This window comes from Schistocerca piceifrons, chromosome 11 (genome assembly GCF_021461385.2).
Source record: "Schistocerca piceifrons isolate TAMUIC-IGC-003096 chromosome 11, iqSchPice1.1, whole genome shotgun sequence".
NCBI lineage: Eukaryota > Metazoa > Arthropoda > Insecta > Orthoptera > Acrididae > Schistocerca > Schistocerca piceifrons.
The window spans coordinates 8,748,175-8,763,640 of NC_060148.1; the positions used below are offsets into that span (position 1 = coordinate 8,748,175).

Sequence of the window (15,466 nt, forward strand, 5' to 3'; positions counted from 1 at the left end):
ACGCAGATGAAGTGATGCACTTCTGTTACATTGCAAACAAAATAAAACACAAAAGACTAAGGAAGGGCGGCTTAAAATGCAGCTTAGTACAGGCAAAGTCTGAGAGAGTCTAACATGCAATTTAATTTGTGGTAGGAAATTCTCAGAGTGTACATTTGGAGCACAGGATGCATGGAAGTGAAGAAACTATAATAGAAGAAGAGAATGGGTGCATCTGAGATGTGAAGCTATAAAAGGTTTCTGAAAATAAGGTAGACTGATAGCATGAGAAATGAGGAGTTTCTCTGCAGAATTGGTGAGGAAAGAAATATGATGTAAACATTGGAAAGAAGAAGGGACAAGATGACATGGCAAGTGTTAAGACATCAGGGAAAAACTTGGATGTATTAGAAGGAGTTGTAGAGGAGTAAAAACTCTAGAGGAAGACAGAGACTGGAATATTTTGAATAAATAATTGAGAACATAGGTTTAAAGTGTTCATCTGAGATGAAGAGGTCAGCACAGGAGAGGAAGTTTTGTGTGCTACATCAAACCGGTCACAAGATTGATGACAAATAAAAAATATTTATCATTGTCGATAATGTTAAATAGAGTAGTTATGTTCGTATTACAAAGTTCACTGCAAGTGAGACAACTGCACGAATACATCAAACCAACACTTATATCTAACACACATGCGTGATACAGGGTATTCTAATGAACAGAATTGAAATTTTGCTGCAATGGTACTAACCTGTGCGGTGATTGCGCTATGGCACTAGCAATGACCGACTTATATGAGAATTGTGGCTTAGTGTTGGCAGCACTGGCAGAGCCAGTATTACCGAGACGCCGCATCTCGGCCGCCCCACCGGCAACACAGCCAGTGCCGATGTCCCTGCTGTCGACATCTGTGCAATCACCACTATCGTTAGTGGTGTCACAGGATGCGAAGGTCGGAGTACCGGGATTACTCATCCACGGTGTCGCGTCGTGTCCGTGTCTGTGGCTGTGGCTGCCGCCAAGGTGGGGCGAGTCGGGGGCAGTCCGGCCAGTACTGCCGACCTCCGCGACCGACAGGCCGGTCGAGGTCAGGGCGTCGGTACTCTCTCTGTGGGACAAAGACATTGATCAGAGGTTAAACATTTGAGGAGTTCTATGCCGATTAAGCAGACATTCGAACTGAGCTACAGAGGCTACTTGGAACTGGCACCAAGGTACAAAATGAATTGGTATAACAACATATGGAGTTGAAACTTCCTGGCAGATTATAACTGTGTGCCGGACCGAGGCTCGAACTCGGGACCTTTGCCTTTCGCAGGCAAGTGCCCTACCAACTGAGCTACTCGAGCATGACTCACGCCCCCTCCTCACAGGTTTACATCTGCCAGTACCTCGTCTCCTACCTTCCAAACTTTACAGAAGCTCTCCTGCAAACCGTGCAGAACTAGCACTCCTGAAAGGAAGGATACTGCGGAGACGTGGCTTAGCCACAGCCTGGGGGATGTTTCCAGAATCAAATTTTCACTCTGCAGCGGAGTGTGCGCTGATATGAAACTTCCTGGCAGATTAAAACTGTGTGCCCGACCGAGACTCGAACTCGGGACCTTTGCCTTTCGTGGGCAAGTGCTCTACCAACTGAGCTACCGAAGCACGACTCACGCCCGGTCCTCACAGCTTTACTTCTGCCAGTATCTCGTCTCCTACCTTCCAAACTTTATAGAAGCTCCCCTGCGAACCTGCAGAACTAGCACTCCTGAAAGAAAGGATATTGCGGAGACATGGCTTAGCCACAGCCTGGGGGATGTTTCCAGAATGAGATTTTCACTCTGCAGCGGAGTGTGCGCTGATATGAAACTTCCTGGCAGATTAAAACTGTGTGCCCGACCGAGACTCGAACTTGGGGCCTTTGCCTTACGTGGGGAAGGGCTCTACCAACTGAGCTACCCAAGCATGACTCACGTGCAGTCCTGACAGCTTTAATTCCGCCAGTACCTCGTCTCCTACCTTCCAAACTTTACACTCCGCTGCAGAGTGAAAATCTCATTCTGGAAACATCCCCCAGGCTGTGGCTAAGCCATGTCTTCGCAATATCCTTTCTTTGAGGAGTGGTAGTTCTGCGTAATGCAGTCTCCATTTTATGCACAAAAAATGGCTTCCTCTCATGTTAAATCAGTGTCCGGAGGTAAAATAGTCCCCCATTCGGATCTCCGGGGGGGGGGGGGGGGGGGGGGGGGGGGGGGGGGGGGGGACAACTTGAAAGGAGGCAAAAAATCAAAACGAGAATTGGTACCTGGAATGTCAGAACTCTGCTACAAGCGGGAAAACTAGAAAACCTTAAAAGAGAGATGGAAAAGAATCATATGGACCTCGTAGGAGTTGCTGAGGTAAGATGGAACGGACATGGAGAGTTGCAGTCACATGAATATGTATTCTACTACTCAGGAGGAGAAGTAAAAGGAATTAATGGAGTAGGAATGATTATGACAAAGGAATTGGCTAAATGTGTGGAATATGTAGACTATGCAAATGACCGAGTTATTGGTGTAAGGCTGAAAGGAGCACAAAAAGATTTACTGATTGTCCAGGTGTATATGCCAACTTCAGAACATGATGACCAAATTGTAGAGGAAACGTACAATGTAATAGAGAGAATAATGGACGAAAATGAAAAATGCCGCAAAATAGTAATGGGAGACGGGAACGCCATTGTGGGAGAGAATTGGTACCTGGAATGTCAGAACTCTGCTACAAGCGGGAAAACTAGAAAACCTTAAAAGAGAGATGGAAAAGAATCATATGGACCTCGTAGGAGTTGCTGAGGTAAGATGGAACGGACATGGAGAGTTGCAGTCACATGAATATGTATTCTACTACTCAGGAGGAGAAGTAAAAGGAATTAATGGAGTAGGAATGATTATGACAAAGGAATTGGCTAAATGTGTGGAATATGTAGACTATGCAAATGACCGAGTTATTGGTGTAAGGCTGAAAGGAGCACAAAAAGATTTACTGATTGTCCAGGTGTATATGCCAACTTCAGAACATGATGACCAAATTGTAGAGGAAACGTACAATGTAATAGAGAGAATAATGGACGAAAATGAAAAATGCCGCAAAATAGTAATGGGAGACGGGAACGCCATTGTGGGAGAAGGGAAAGAGGGAAATATAGTAGGCAGTCATGGTCTTGGAAAGAGAAATGACAGAGGTGAATGGTTAATCGACTTCTGCAGGGAAAGGCAGCTGATAGTGGCAAACACATGGTTCAAGAACCATAAGAGGAGGCTCTACATTTGGAAATCACCAGTGAATAAATATAGAAACCAAATCGATTTTATACTGGTAGAAGAAAGATACAGGAATGGAATCAAGAAGGTGCACACATTACCAGGTGCAGATATTAATAGTGACCACAACTTACTTACGGCAGAAATAGAAATAAGAATGAAAAAACTGAAAAAGGCGACAATGGTGAAGAAATGGGATCTAGAGAAGACAAGGTCCAACAAAGAACAAATTACAGAAATGCTGTCTCGGGACTTTCTAAACACATTACGAGACAAAGAAGCACCTGATAATGCCAACGAGTACTGGAATATGCTGAAAGAAGGAATCATTAAAGCAGGACAGCAAAATATAGGATATGTAAAAGGGAAAAGGTCAAAAAAACCATGGGTCACACAAGAAATGATTTCCAAGATGGAGGAGAGAAGAAAATTGAAAAACAAGAACACTGAAGATGCAAGAAAGATATACTGAAGGTTAAATAACGAACTGCGAAGAGAAACAGAGCAGGCTAGGAAAAAATGGCTAAAAGAGGAATGTGATGAAATTGAAGAACTGGACACGAAAGGAAGATACGACTTACTATACAACAGAGTAAAGACTATGACATGGGAACAAAACAGAGCAGGAAGTGCTACTATGGAAATTTTGAGTAAAGACGAAGAGGTAGTGTATAAAGATCGTGACGATGTCCTCCAGAGATGGGAAGAATATATGAAAGAGCTAAATGACACAAATAGCAAACCAGAAACTCTGGAACTTGAATCACACAACAGTGTAAGTGATGAAGAGAAAGGACCGACCATCATAGTGGAAGAAGTAAAGTCTGCCATTGCTGCAATGAAAAATGGCAAAGCAGTAGGTACAGATACAATACCGGGAGAAATACTAAAATGCTTGAACCACAATGGAATAAGAGAAATATTGAGGTTATGTAATAAAATATATGACAGTGGTGAATGGCCTGAGGACTTTTTAACAACAGTAATGATTCCATTACCGAAAAAAACAAGGAACCAAGAAATGCAGCGAGCACAGGACAATCAGCCTCATTTCACATGCAGCCAAGGTGATGTTAAGAATAATTAATAAAAGACTTTAAAAAGTAATGGAGGAGAATCTCGGCGAGGAGCAGTTTGGCTTTAGACGGAATACGGGCACCAGAGATGCAATAGGGCTCCTACGAATCTTGGGAGAAAGATTTATTGAAAAAGGAAGAGACCTATATATGTGCTTCATCGATTTAGAAAAGGCATTTGACAATGTGGTTGGGACAAGCTGGCGACTATTATGAGGGAAAAGAGAGTGGACTGGAAAACCAGAAGACTTATAAACTCATTGTACCTTAATCAAAAAGTTTTAGTTAAAGTGAGAGGAGAAAGTACAAACTGGATCAGACTAGGGAAAGGAGTAAGACAAGGATGCTGTTTATCACCTAATCTTTTCAACCTGTACTTGGAAAATATGATTGACCAATGCTCATTAGATGACAAAGGAGTAGAAATTGGAGGAAGAAGAGTAGGGTGCTTGAGATTTGCTGATGACATGGTCCTTCTAGCCACAGGGGAAAAAGAATTACAGGATTTGGTGGACACCATTGCAACTAACGGAAAAAAAATATGGAATTAAAATTAACACAAATAAAACAAAAGTATTGGCAATAGGAGGAAATAAGGAAATAAAAATTGTGCTGAATGGAGAAACACTAGAACAGGTGCAAAATTTTAAGTATCTTGGAAGCAGGATAGACACCGACTGGAAGTGCACCACAGAAATTAAAACAAGGATAGCAATGGCAAAAGAGGCGTTTTATAAGAAAAGGAGAATCTTCTGCAGCGGTATGGACAGAGAACTCAGAAAGAGACTCATTAAATGTCTTGTGTGGAGTGTTCTTCTATATGGCGCTGAAACATGGACTGTGAGGAAAAAAGACAGAGAAAAGCTGGAGGCTTTTGAGATCTGGACATGGCGGAAGATGGAAAGAATAAGTTGGATGGACAGAGTAAAAAATGAAGAGGTACTGAGAAGAGTGGGAGAGAAAAGGCAGTTACTAGATGTAATAAAGAGAAGAAAAAGAAATTGGATTGGGCATATATTAAGAAAGAATGACGGACTGATAAAAACAGTTTTAGAAGGTTATGTAGAAGGGAAAAGGAAGCGAGGAAGGAAGAGATTCCAGATACTGGATGACAGGATGGACGGTACAACATACAGCAGCCTTAAGAAGGAAGCAATGGATCGCAGAAAATGGAGAGGCAAAGGACCTGCTAATATGGCGGATAACTGATGATGATGATGAGTTCCGCAGGGTTCGCAGGCGAGCTTCTGTAAAGTTTGGAAGGTAGGAGACGAGGTACTGGCAGAAGTAAAGCTGTGAGGACGGCGCGTGAGTCGTGCTTCGGTAGCTCAGTCGGTAGAGCACTTGCCCACGAAAGGCAAAGGTCCCAAGTTCGAGTCTCGGTTGGGCACACAGTTTTAATCTGACAGCAAGTTTCATATCAGCGTACACTCCGCTGTAAAGTGAAAATCTCATTCTGGAAACATATGGAGTTGTTCTTAAGATAACAGAAACATTAAAGTGAGATTTTTCCACTCATTACGCAGAGTGATACATTAACCGACAGGTCACGAACCGTGTGCTACGTATCTGTACAAAATCAGAAGACTGATGGTAACGGTTGTGCCTGCAGCAGTGTTCGCACTCCAGAGGGAATACTGTGTGACTGTGCACTCCGCACAGATGCATCTACTTCTACATCTATACTCTGCAAGCCACCCAACGGTGTGTGGCGGAGGGCACTTTACATGCCACTGTCATTACCTCCCTTTCCTGTTCCAGTCGCATATGGTTCGCGGGAAGAACGACTGCCGGAAAGCCTCCGTGCGCGCTCGAATCTCTCTAATTTTACATTTGTGATCTCCTTGGGAGGTATAAGTAGGGGGAAGCAATATATTCGATGCCTCATCCAGAAACGCACCCTCTCGAAACCTGGACAGCAAGCTACACCGCGATGCAGAGCGCCTCTCTTGCAGAGTTTGCCACTCGAGTTTGCTAAACATCTCCGTAACGCTGTCATGCTTACCAAATAACCCCGTGACGAAACGCGCCGCTCTTCTTTGGATCTTCTCTATCTCCTCTGTCAACGTGACCTGGTACGTATCCCACACTGATGAGCAATACTCAAGTATAGGTCGAACGAGTGTTTTGTAAGCCACCACCTTTGTTGATGGACTACATTTTCTAAGGACCCTCCCAAAGAATCTCAACCTGGCACCCGCCTTACCAACAATTAATTTTATACGATCATTCCACTTCAAATCGTTCCGCACGCATACTCCCAGATATTTTACAGACGTAACTGCTACCAGTGTTTGTTCCGCTATCATATAATCATACAATAAAGGATCCTTCTTTCTATGTATTCGCAATACATTACATTAGTCTATGTTAAGGGTCAGTTGCCACTCCCTGCACCAAGTGCCTATCCGCTGCAGATCTTCCTGCATTTCGCTACAATTTTCTAATGCTACAACTTCTCTGTATACTACAGCACCATCCGCGAAAAGCTGCATGGAACTTCCAACACTATCTACTAGGACATTTATATATATTGTGAAAAGCAATTGTCCCATAACACTCCCCTGTGGCACGCCAGAGGTTACTTTAACGTCTGTAGACGTCTCTCCTTTGAGAACAACATGCTGTGTTCTGTTTGATAAAAGCTCTTCAATCCAGCCACACAGCTGGTCTGATATTCCGTAGGCTCTTACTTTGTTTATCAGGCAACAGTGCAGAATTGTATCAAACGCCTTCTGGAAGTCGAGGAAAATGGCATCTACCTGGGAGCCTGTATCTAATATTTTCTGGGTCTCGTGAACAAATAAAACGAGTTGGGTCTCACACATCGCTATTTCCGGAATCCGTATTGATTCCTACAGAGTAGATTCTGGGTTTCCAAAAACGACATGATACGCGAGCAAAAAACATGTTCTAAAACTCTACAACAGATCAACGTCAGAGATATATCTCTATAGTTTTGCCCATCTGCTCGACGACCCTTCTTGAAGACTGAGACTACCTGTGCTGTTTTCCAATCATTTGGAACCTTCCGTTCCTCTAGAGACTTGCGGTACACGGCTGTTAGAAGGGGGCCAAGTTCTTTCGCGTACTCTGTGTAGAATCGAATTGGTATCCTGTCAGGTCCAGTGGACTTTCCTCTGTTGAGTGATTCTTGTTGCTTTTCTATTCCAATGTGTGTCTGTGAACTGTTGATGTAATCTTGCGTCAAGAAAGATCCCCCGGAAAGGATATGAGAGACCAGATCGGATGTCAACTTCATCCCTGTGCTAGAATTCAACATTACAAGAAATTTGCCAGCAGAGTATTAAACAGAAAATTTTGGGGTCAGAAACGATGAGGTATTAAATTTCTGCAGTTAACAGGGTTATCTTAAACAACTTTAATAAATATTGCAAACATTACAGACTTTGGATAATGGATTTAGTGAAAAAATCAATGCAATGTAACTAGGATACATTCAACAACACAAATATGCAACAGTTATATTGGAGGGATGTAGCAGAATCAAAGCATCTGCAAAGGATAATGGGATATTTGGCTTCAATAGTGAATTCAGCATAAAGAACTATTGCTGATGTGTAGTGTGTAGAGTCTTCTGTTGCATGCTATAGGGAAGAACGACAAAAATAAAATGAGATGACACATGTAAGGGTCAATACCTTCAGCAATGAGTTTAGAAATTACATAGACTCTTTGTTGCCTCAAGTTTCATCCTGTGTCAGTGCAGATAATTGACACTTGTCAAACTTTTATTTTGAAGAGACTTCCTCAGAAGACATCAGTCGACAACTGACTGTTGCAGACAAGTTGCTCGACAGTGAACTCCAGTCACCACGTGTGACGAGAAGGGACGGACGGATGTATACGTCCGACAAATGTCATTACACAATGTCATAGGAGTGGAGATCGAGGCTACAAACCTAATAATAAATATCTGTGTATCTTACAATTTTCCAGTTGGTCACATATTACCATCAGGATAACATCTTTACGTCACGCTCTCAGTGACAAAATGCGACTTCCTGTTATCACACGTAACTCTAGTGTTTTAAGACATGAAGGAATTACTGACAGGCATTGATTTAAATCAGTACACAAGTCCAGTGTGCCGACCACTGCACCACCTCTGTTGTCGAACATATTTGAAGGGGAAATGAGACCGTACAGACCAAATGATTCAGCTCCTGGATGTTGGCAAAGCAGTTCACAAATGTGGTGGAAAGGGGATCAACAGGTCACATGATATGAAGAGAGCAAGGATATGCTTGTCGAGCAGCAAATGAACCGTGTTATTAGACTCTGTAACATTACTGAATATACATTTTCAATGACCTCTCAACAAAAACATCATTACAGAAGTTGCGTTCTGCTGAGTCATCAAATATAGGGTGCCTAGGAAAGCTGCTTTCTCGAATCGCTAGACAACAATTCAATCAAACTGTATTAATGGAGTTTATTACAAAAGGAAATGATTACAATACTTAAATTTGTGAGATATAGACGTGTCCCAAGCAAGGGGCAACAGAAAAATATAAACAAGCTCTTCAGTATACAAGTGAACCGATACAGTTTCTAAGTCACTGCTGTAGCATTCATAGTTCGTCTCGATTTCAACTAGGGCCGCAGCCAGACAGATATTCTCTCGGCCCACATGTCGCTCCTGTCTCGGTGTCGTCCTAGAGATGAGTCTGTCAGCATACTATTGGCTGAAGTCGTCTCACAGCTCTCTCTGCTCTTCCGTACTCAATCATCGTGACAGCGCTCGATGTTACGCCAGAGCAGAAGTAGGTACACTTCGGATTTGGCAAGGATGGGGAGGAAACTGGCCCCGTTCCTTTCGAAGGAACCATCCCAGCATTTACCCCATTGCGCTACCACAATCGGTGATAATTTTGTAAGGACAATTTGGATGGATGTGGACGAAAGCATAAAGGTAAAACAAATGCGTCAATAAAATAATAAAGCTTTTACCGTGTAACATCTGGGGCGTGTCGTCCTCTGGCTTCCTCCTGGAACAATTTGAGATGGTTTTAGAGCACAAATTAAGCGAGACATTACAATAATCACAGGAAATAAAGAAACTATAATAACACTTGAAGGTAACTGATTATTCCTCAAGATTGCTTACTCACAAAATGTATCAAAAGTAGCAAAGCACGTACATTAAACTGTGAAAATTATGTGAACTGCTCACGATATAATACATGACTTGCACTTTATGTTAACTGATTTCACACACTATTTTACTCTTTGTCAAAATCCTTTATATGTCACTACTACTACTACTACTACTACTACTACTACCACTAACAAAAGCTATTTGTTAGGTGATAAACATTCCTTCTTAGATATATACGTATTTAATTTCATAACAACATAATTTGGTGTTTTTAACTGGTTTTGCGACATTTTGTGGCATTCCACCCTGCAGACGTGTAGGATAATACAAGGTGTAGCTAAGGCACAGAGCAAGAAAAGTGACAACATGTTCCCCCAATATATACCGTATTTACTCGAATCTAAGCCGCACTTTTCTCCAGTTTTTGTAATCCAAAAAACTGCCTGCAGCTTAGATTCGAGTGCAAAGTAAGTGGAAGTTCTGAAAAATGTTGGTGGGTGCCGCCACAGCTAACTTCTGCCGTCAAATATATGTAGCGCTACACAGGCATGCTTTGCAGGCACAAAGATAAATACTGGAGCCAAAACCTCTGCGTCAGTAAATAAAATAAAAGAGAGAGAGAGAGAGAGAGAGAGAGAGAGAGAGAAAGAGATAGAGAGAGAGAGAGAGAGAGAGAGAGAGAGGTGGAGGACGAGCTTTTTTTCTCTGCCCCAAGTTTTGACCACTGCATTTTCATACATTATCCAACAAAGTAAATACAAATTCCGTATTGTTCATCTTCGAATGTAGCAGCACTTCAATGTACTATGAAAATTCAACTGGCAAGACTATTTGGGATGTTTGTCAATATGGGAAACTCTACATTCTGAATTTTTTCCTACCTGTGAGAAGAGATGGTTGCTAATAGGAACTTTTATGAATTGTGAACCACATGCAGTATTCTCTTCACCATAAGAATAATACGAATATAAACATTTTGTCATGTATTCTTTCATGTTTGCAGCTATCCCGTTTAAATCCTGTCTGCCTAATAAAGTACGAAACTACAATGAGACAACAGCAAACGTGGAAGAATACACATATCGTGTCATGTTTATATTCATATTATTTTTATGCCTAATAGTGATACAGTCAGAAATGAAGCACGGCAACTGACAACATTTTTAAATCTAAGATGACTCTATAATTTCTGTGCAGAATGTAATGTACTAAAGAGGCATCTGCAAAGATTTTCAAACGGGGAAAAATTTTTGCTAAACTCTCGTCCCAAACATCGTATATCATACGCAGTCAATTATTTGGGTCTTGTTGATCATTATCAAAGAAAGCAGCAGTGTAAGTAGCAACGAATAGCAGTCTCTTGCCATTGTTTCGATAGTGAGACAATTCCTCTTTTTTTTTTTTTTAATTGTAAGCGGCGGTAGCGCGCACAAAAGCAAGCCATGCTGCGAGTGGCGACAGGTCGTAAACACTCATTATCAGAATGCGACAAACAATTAATGACACAGTACAATAATGCATTTTCAGCTTAGAGTGACGTAAACACCTATAACAAACAAAACGGCACTTATCAGATCAAAGCAAAATAAGCAATCGATTCAAACCAGACGAAGTACGTGAAAAAGGAAGGGTACCCGTATAAATACGGACGGAGCGCCTGACGCATAGCAACGGCTACCTGGTAAAGCTTAACTGCTAAGCTTACGACTCGAACCAAACTACTGTAGCTGTATCGTCATTCATTCGACCTAAATTGTGTATCATATTACAATGGACCAACTTTGTTTCGATTTGGAGGTGCGGCCTAAAACTTTTCTCTCACCTCGAATTTCGAGTCTCAATTTTCAGGTGCGGCTTAGATTCTGGAAATTTTTTTTCTTTGATTTAGAGTCTCATTTTTCAGGTGCGGCTTAGATTCGAGAAAATACGGTATAACATCTGTTACAGCCTGTTTTTGATTTTTAGTGATATAATTTCAAACAATGGAAAATATTATTCCTTCACCCCACCTATCCTCCTCTCTCTTCCCACTTAACAGCCTTCTATTCCACAAGCGCACGTGAGTAACGCTGAAGTGTTTTAAATCCACACCGGGTCTGATTACAAGAAAACATCAAAGCAATTCGAAGCTGTGCTGCTACATTTCATGCTGGCAGGTTTGATCCACATCCGAGTGTTAGGGAGATGCTTCATGAACTCAAATGTGGTTTTAGAAAGATGCTTCATGTACTCAAATATTGCTGCATGAAAGCAACATGACTTTCTTTTTGCAAAACACTATAGAGAAAATTAACATAACAGCCATTTGCAGCTGAATGTAGAGCGACTCTATGCTGCCAAGTACATATCACCCAAGGACCACGGACACAAGATAAGAAAAATGAGGGCTACTGTGGAGATACGTAGAGAGTTGTTTCTCCCTTGCTCCATCTATGAAGATGTAGATGTACTACAGACATGAGAGCTGTGGGCCACAGGCATTCTGAGGGTGTCGTCAAGGCACGAACACAAGATCACGCAAATCTCTCACGACGAAGACTTAAAAAAAAATACAGTGAAAAATTTTTAAGTAGGTGTATTATACTTCACACAGCACGGAAGGGTATGTCACGTTGGTTCCTACAATTTTGAATCATTAAATTACAGTTAATATATGCCACTAAAATTGATAGAATACAGAGGGGGAGGAAATCAGAAACGACAGTGTAACAACTGTGACCAGCACTAAACAAACAGGCACAAAGATAGCAGATACATTTGAGCCATTTTAATTAAGTCAGGTGTGCAAAGTTCTGGAAGAATGTAAATATTTTAGGAGTAAAGATTATAACTCACTGAGTCGCAAAATTGTTCAGTCAACAAAAACAGTGAAAAAAATTGGGTGGCTTTTGGGTCCTCTTTCGAGCTAGAGTACGCACACACACACACACACACACACACACACACACACACACACACCACTTGCAGAGGACAGCTGTTAATGTCGCTCCTTTGGCATTTTCAATCTGTGCTGAGGCCGCAAATGTGCACAGTGCACAGCATCAGAAGTGAGTGTTCACTGGAGTGAACTGCGTGCATTTGGAGCTTCAGGACTGACTGAATATTCCAGAGCAGCAACGTTAATAGCTGTCAATTGCAATGTACAACTGCACTACAGGGCTGAGTAAAACACACCTTCTCAAGTGAGTAATGGGTCTTGCTGCTATCAGGGAGGTTGTTTTGGGCAGATGCTCTTGGTGGACTACCTAAAGCACTCTTCTTCAATTGGCAGCTCTCAGGTAACACACCTACTCAATCAGGAATCTTTTGTACAAATGTGTTGGTAAAGAAATTCAAATTGACTCTGCGTCTGCCCTGAATACTCGAGAAAGCTTCGTACAGCTGGTGTGTGGCAGGTCCCACAGAGGTTGTCCAAAAACCAGTGTTTTGTCTCGACACCCACCCAGTCTGTCACCGTGTTCAGGTTGTAGGTACAAGTCTGAACCACGTCAGAGCTCAAGAACAAAATCCCTACTTCTGGGAATTACGATGCTAGACAGCTCCGTACGGTTGCTAACGGAGCACACCCGAAGCTTACGGTTATGAAGGGCTATTGACTCCCATCAGCCACAGCTTCAGAACACCAAGTTTGCCAACCCTGTGTGACGGAACCTATTGAAGGCTGTACTTTACCGAAGTAATTAATATGAAGTATGAAAAATAGTGACCAACTTACGTATTTTGGATCTCCTTAAATAAAAATCACCCAGTGAAACCGATTTGTTCACTAGGACCGTTTTCACTCAGTATTCACATCAACACTCCTATTTTAAATGAAAACCAATGTAATTCTTAATAATTCATGTTATTTACTTATTTATGCAAATTAGAGAAGTCAATTGACAAACTTCTAAAAAACGGCCTTTTCGTAACAAAGAATTAATCTATCAAGTCAACAAATCTGTCTGTCATTTTAATAACCTGTTAAATTATGTCACTCTATATAAATTAATAACTTTTCTGCACAAATTACGATAACAGACGTACATGTGACTTATAAACTATATCTCTTTTTAGTAGTTCTTTGACAAGGTTATAAATACAAGCAGCAAGAACGGTCGGGAGAGGAGGTAAAGTATGTGTGTGTTATTGTTCGAGGTGGAGAAACGTTGCAAAGAACATATAAAAGAAGTGCTACTTTGTGTTGTGTGATTGTCTTTGGTGGACAGTGGAATTAAGATGGCCACCAGAGTAATAAATATTTGAAGTTTAAATATGTGTTGGTTTCGCTCATTATTTATCATCAAAAGCACTTCAAAAACACGGGACCTCATCTTTTTACCCCTAGACAACCAGATTTAGAACCAGCATTAGCATCGAGACACAGCAGCGATCCAGCTAGCAGCAGCGATTACCACAATGCACTTTAATGGCGCCAACCTAACATCAGGTGCTAACAAGATCCGTAAATGGAAGTGAAATAGTGCGATTATAGCAATATCTACAACTAGGCGGCCATTATACCTGTACCCTGCTCAGACAGTCCGAGTCACGTGGCACGCTCGCCGCTTGAAACTGCGTACAGCAAACATTACCTCCCACAGCTACAATTAAACTGGAATTCTGGTGCATACTGAAAACTTACCTCACTTTCAGTGGCATTCACTCCTAAATACGCATCTGGATCCTCCTTAAAACACCCATTGAACCATTGGACTGTTAATGGATCTTCAACAACCTGAAAACAGGGAAATAGTTAGTGTTAGTTGAAGATTCAAGCACATGTCCCCATATAGCATTAGGCTCTCATTTCAGTAATTGAAGTAGGCAAAAAAGAATACAAACGTCTCAAAAATGAGATCGACAGGAAGTGCAAAATGGCTAAGCAGGGATGGCTAGAGGACAAATGTAAGGATGTAGAGGCTTATCTCACAAGGGGTACGATAGATACAGCCTACAGCAAAATTAAAGAGACCTTTGGAGAAAAAGAGAGCCACTTGTATGAATATCAAGAGCTCAGATGGAAACCCAGACCTAACCAAAGAAGGGAAAGCAGAAAGGTGGAAGGAGTATATAGAGGGTCTATACAAGGGCGATGTACTTGAGGACAATATTATAGAAATGGAAGAGAATGTAGATGAAGATGAAATGGGAGATATGATACTGCATGAAGAATTTGATAGAGCACCGAAAGACCTAAGTCGAAACAAGGCCCCAGGAGTAGACAACATTCCATTAGAACTACTGACAGCCTTGGGAGAGCCAAGCCTGACAAATCTTTACTATCTGGTGAGCAAGATGTATGAGAGAGACGAAATACCCTCAGACTTCAAGAAGAATATAATGATTCCAATCCCAAAGAAAGCAGGTGTTGACAGATGTGAAAATTACCGAACTATCAGTTCAATAAGTCACGGGCTGCTAAATACTAACGCGAATTCTTTACAGACGAATGGAAAAACTGGTAGAAGCCGACCTCGGGGAAGATCTGTTTGGATTCCATAGAAATGTTGGAACACATGAGGCAATACTGACCCTAAGACTTATCTTAGAAGAAAGATTAAGAAAAGGCAAACATAAGTTTCTAGCATTTGTAAACCTAGAGAAAGCTTTTGACAATGCTGACTGGAATACACTCTTTCAAATTCTGAAGGTGGCAGGGGTAAAATACAGCGAGCAAAACGCTATTTACAATTTGTACAGAAACCAGAAGACAGTTGTAACAGTCAAGGGGCACGAAAGGGAAGCAGTGGTTGGGAAGGGAGTGAGACAGGGTTGTAGCCTCTCCCCGATGTTATTCAATCTGTATATTGAGCAACCAGTATAGGAAACAAAAGAAAAATATGGAATAGGTATTAAAATCCATGGAGAAGAAATAAAAACTTTGAGGTTTGCCGATGACATTGTAATTCTGTCAGAGACAGCAAAGGACCTGGAAGAGCAGTTGAACGGAATGGACAGTGTCTTGAAAGGAGGATATAAGATGAACATCAACAAAAGCAAAATGAGGATAATGGAAT

General features: G+C 41.6%; 1 protein-coding gene across 1 annotated transcript in view; it reads right to left on the minus strand.

Annotated features, from left to right (window-relative positions):
• Positions 1-9,300: 9,300 nt before the first annotated feature.
• Positions 9,301-15,466, minus strand: part of LOC124720202 — a 114,574-nt gene continuing 108,408 nt past the window's right edge. Inside the window, exons 13-14 of the mRNA XM_047245525.1 lie at positions 14,092-14,184; positions 9,301-9,357 (exon numbers count right to left, since the gene is read on the minus strand). Coding sequence (XP_047101481.1) covers positions 9,316-9,357; positions 14,092-14,184 — 135 coding nt within the window. The 3' untranslated portion in view covers positions 9,301-9,315. The remainder of the gene's footprint in view (positions 9,358-14,091; positions 14,185-15,466) is intronic.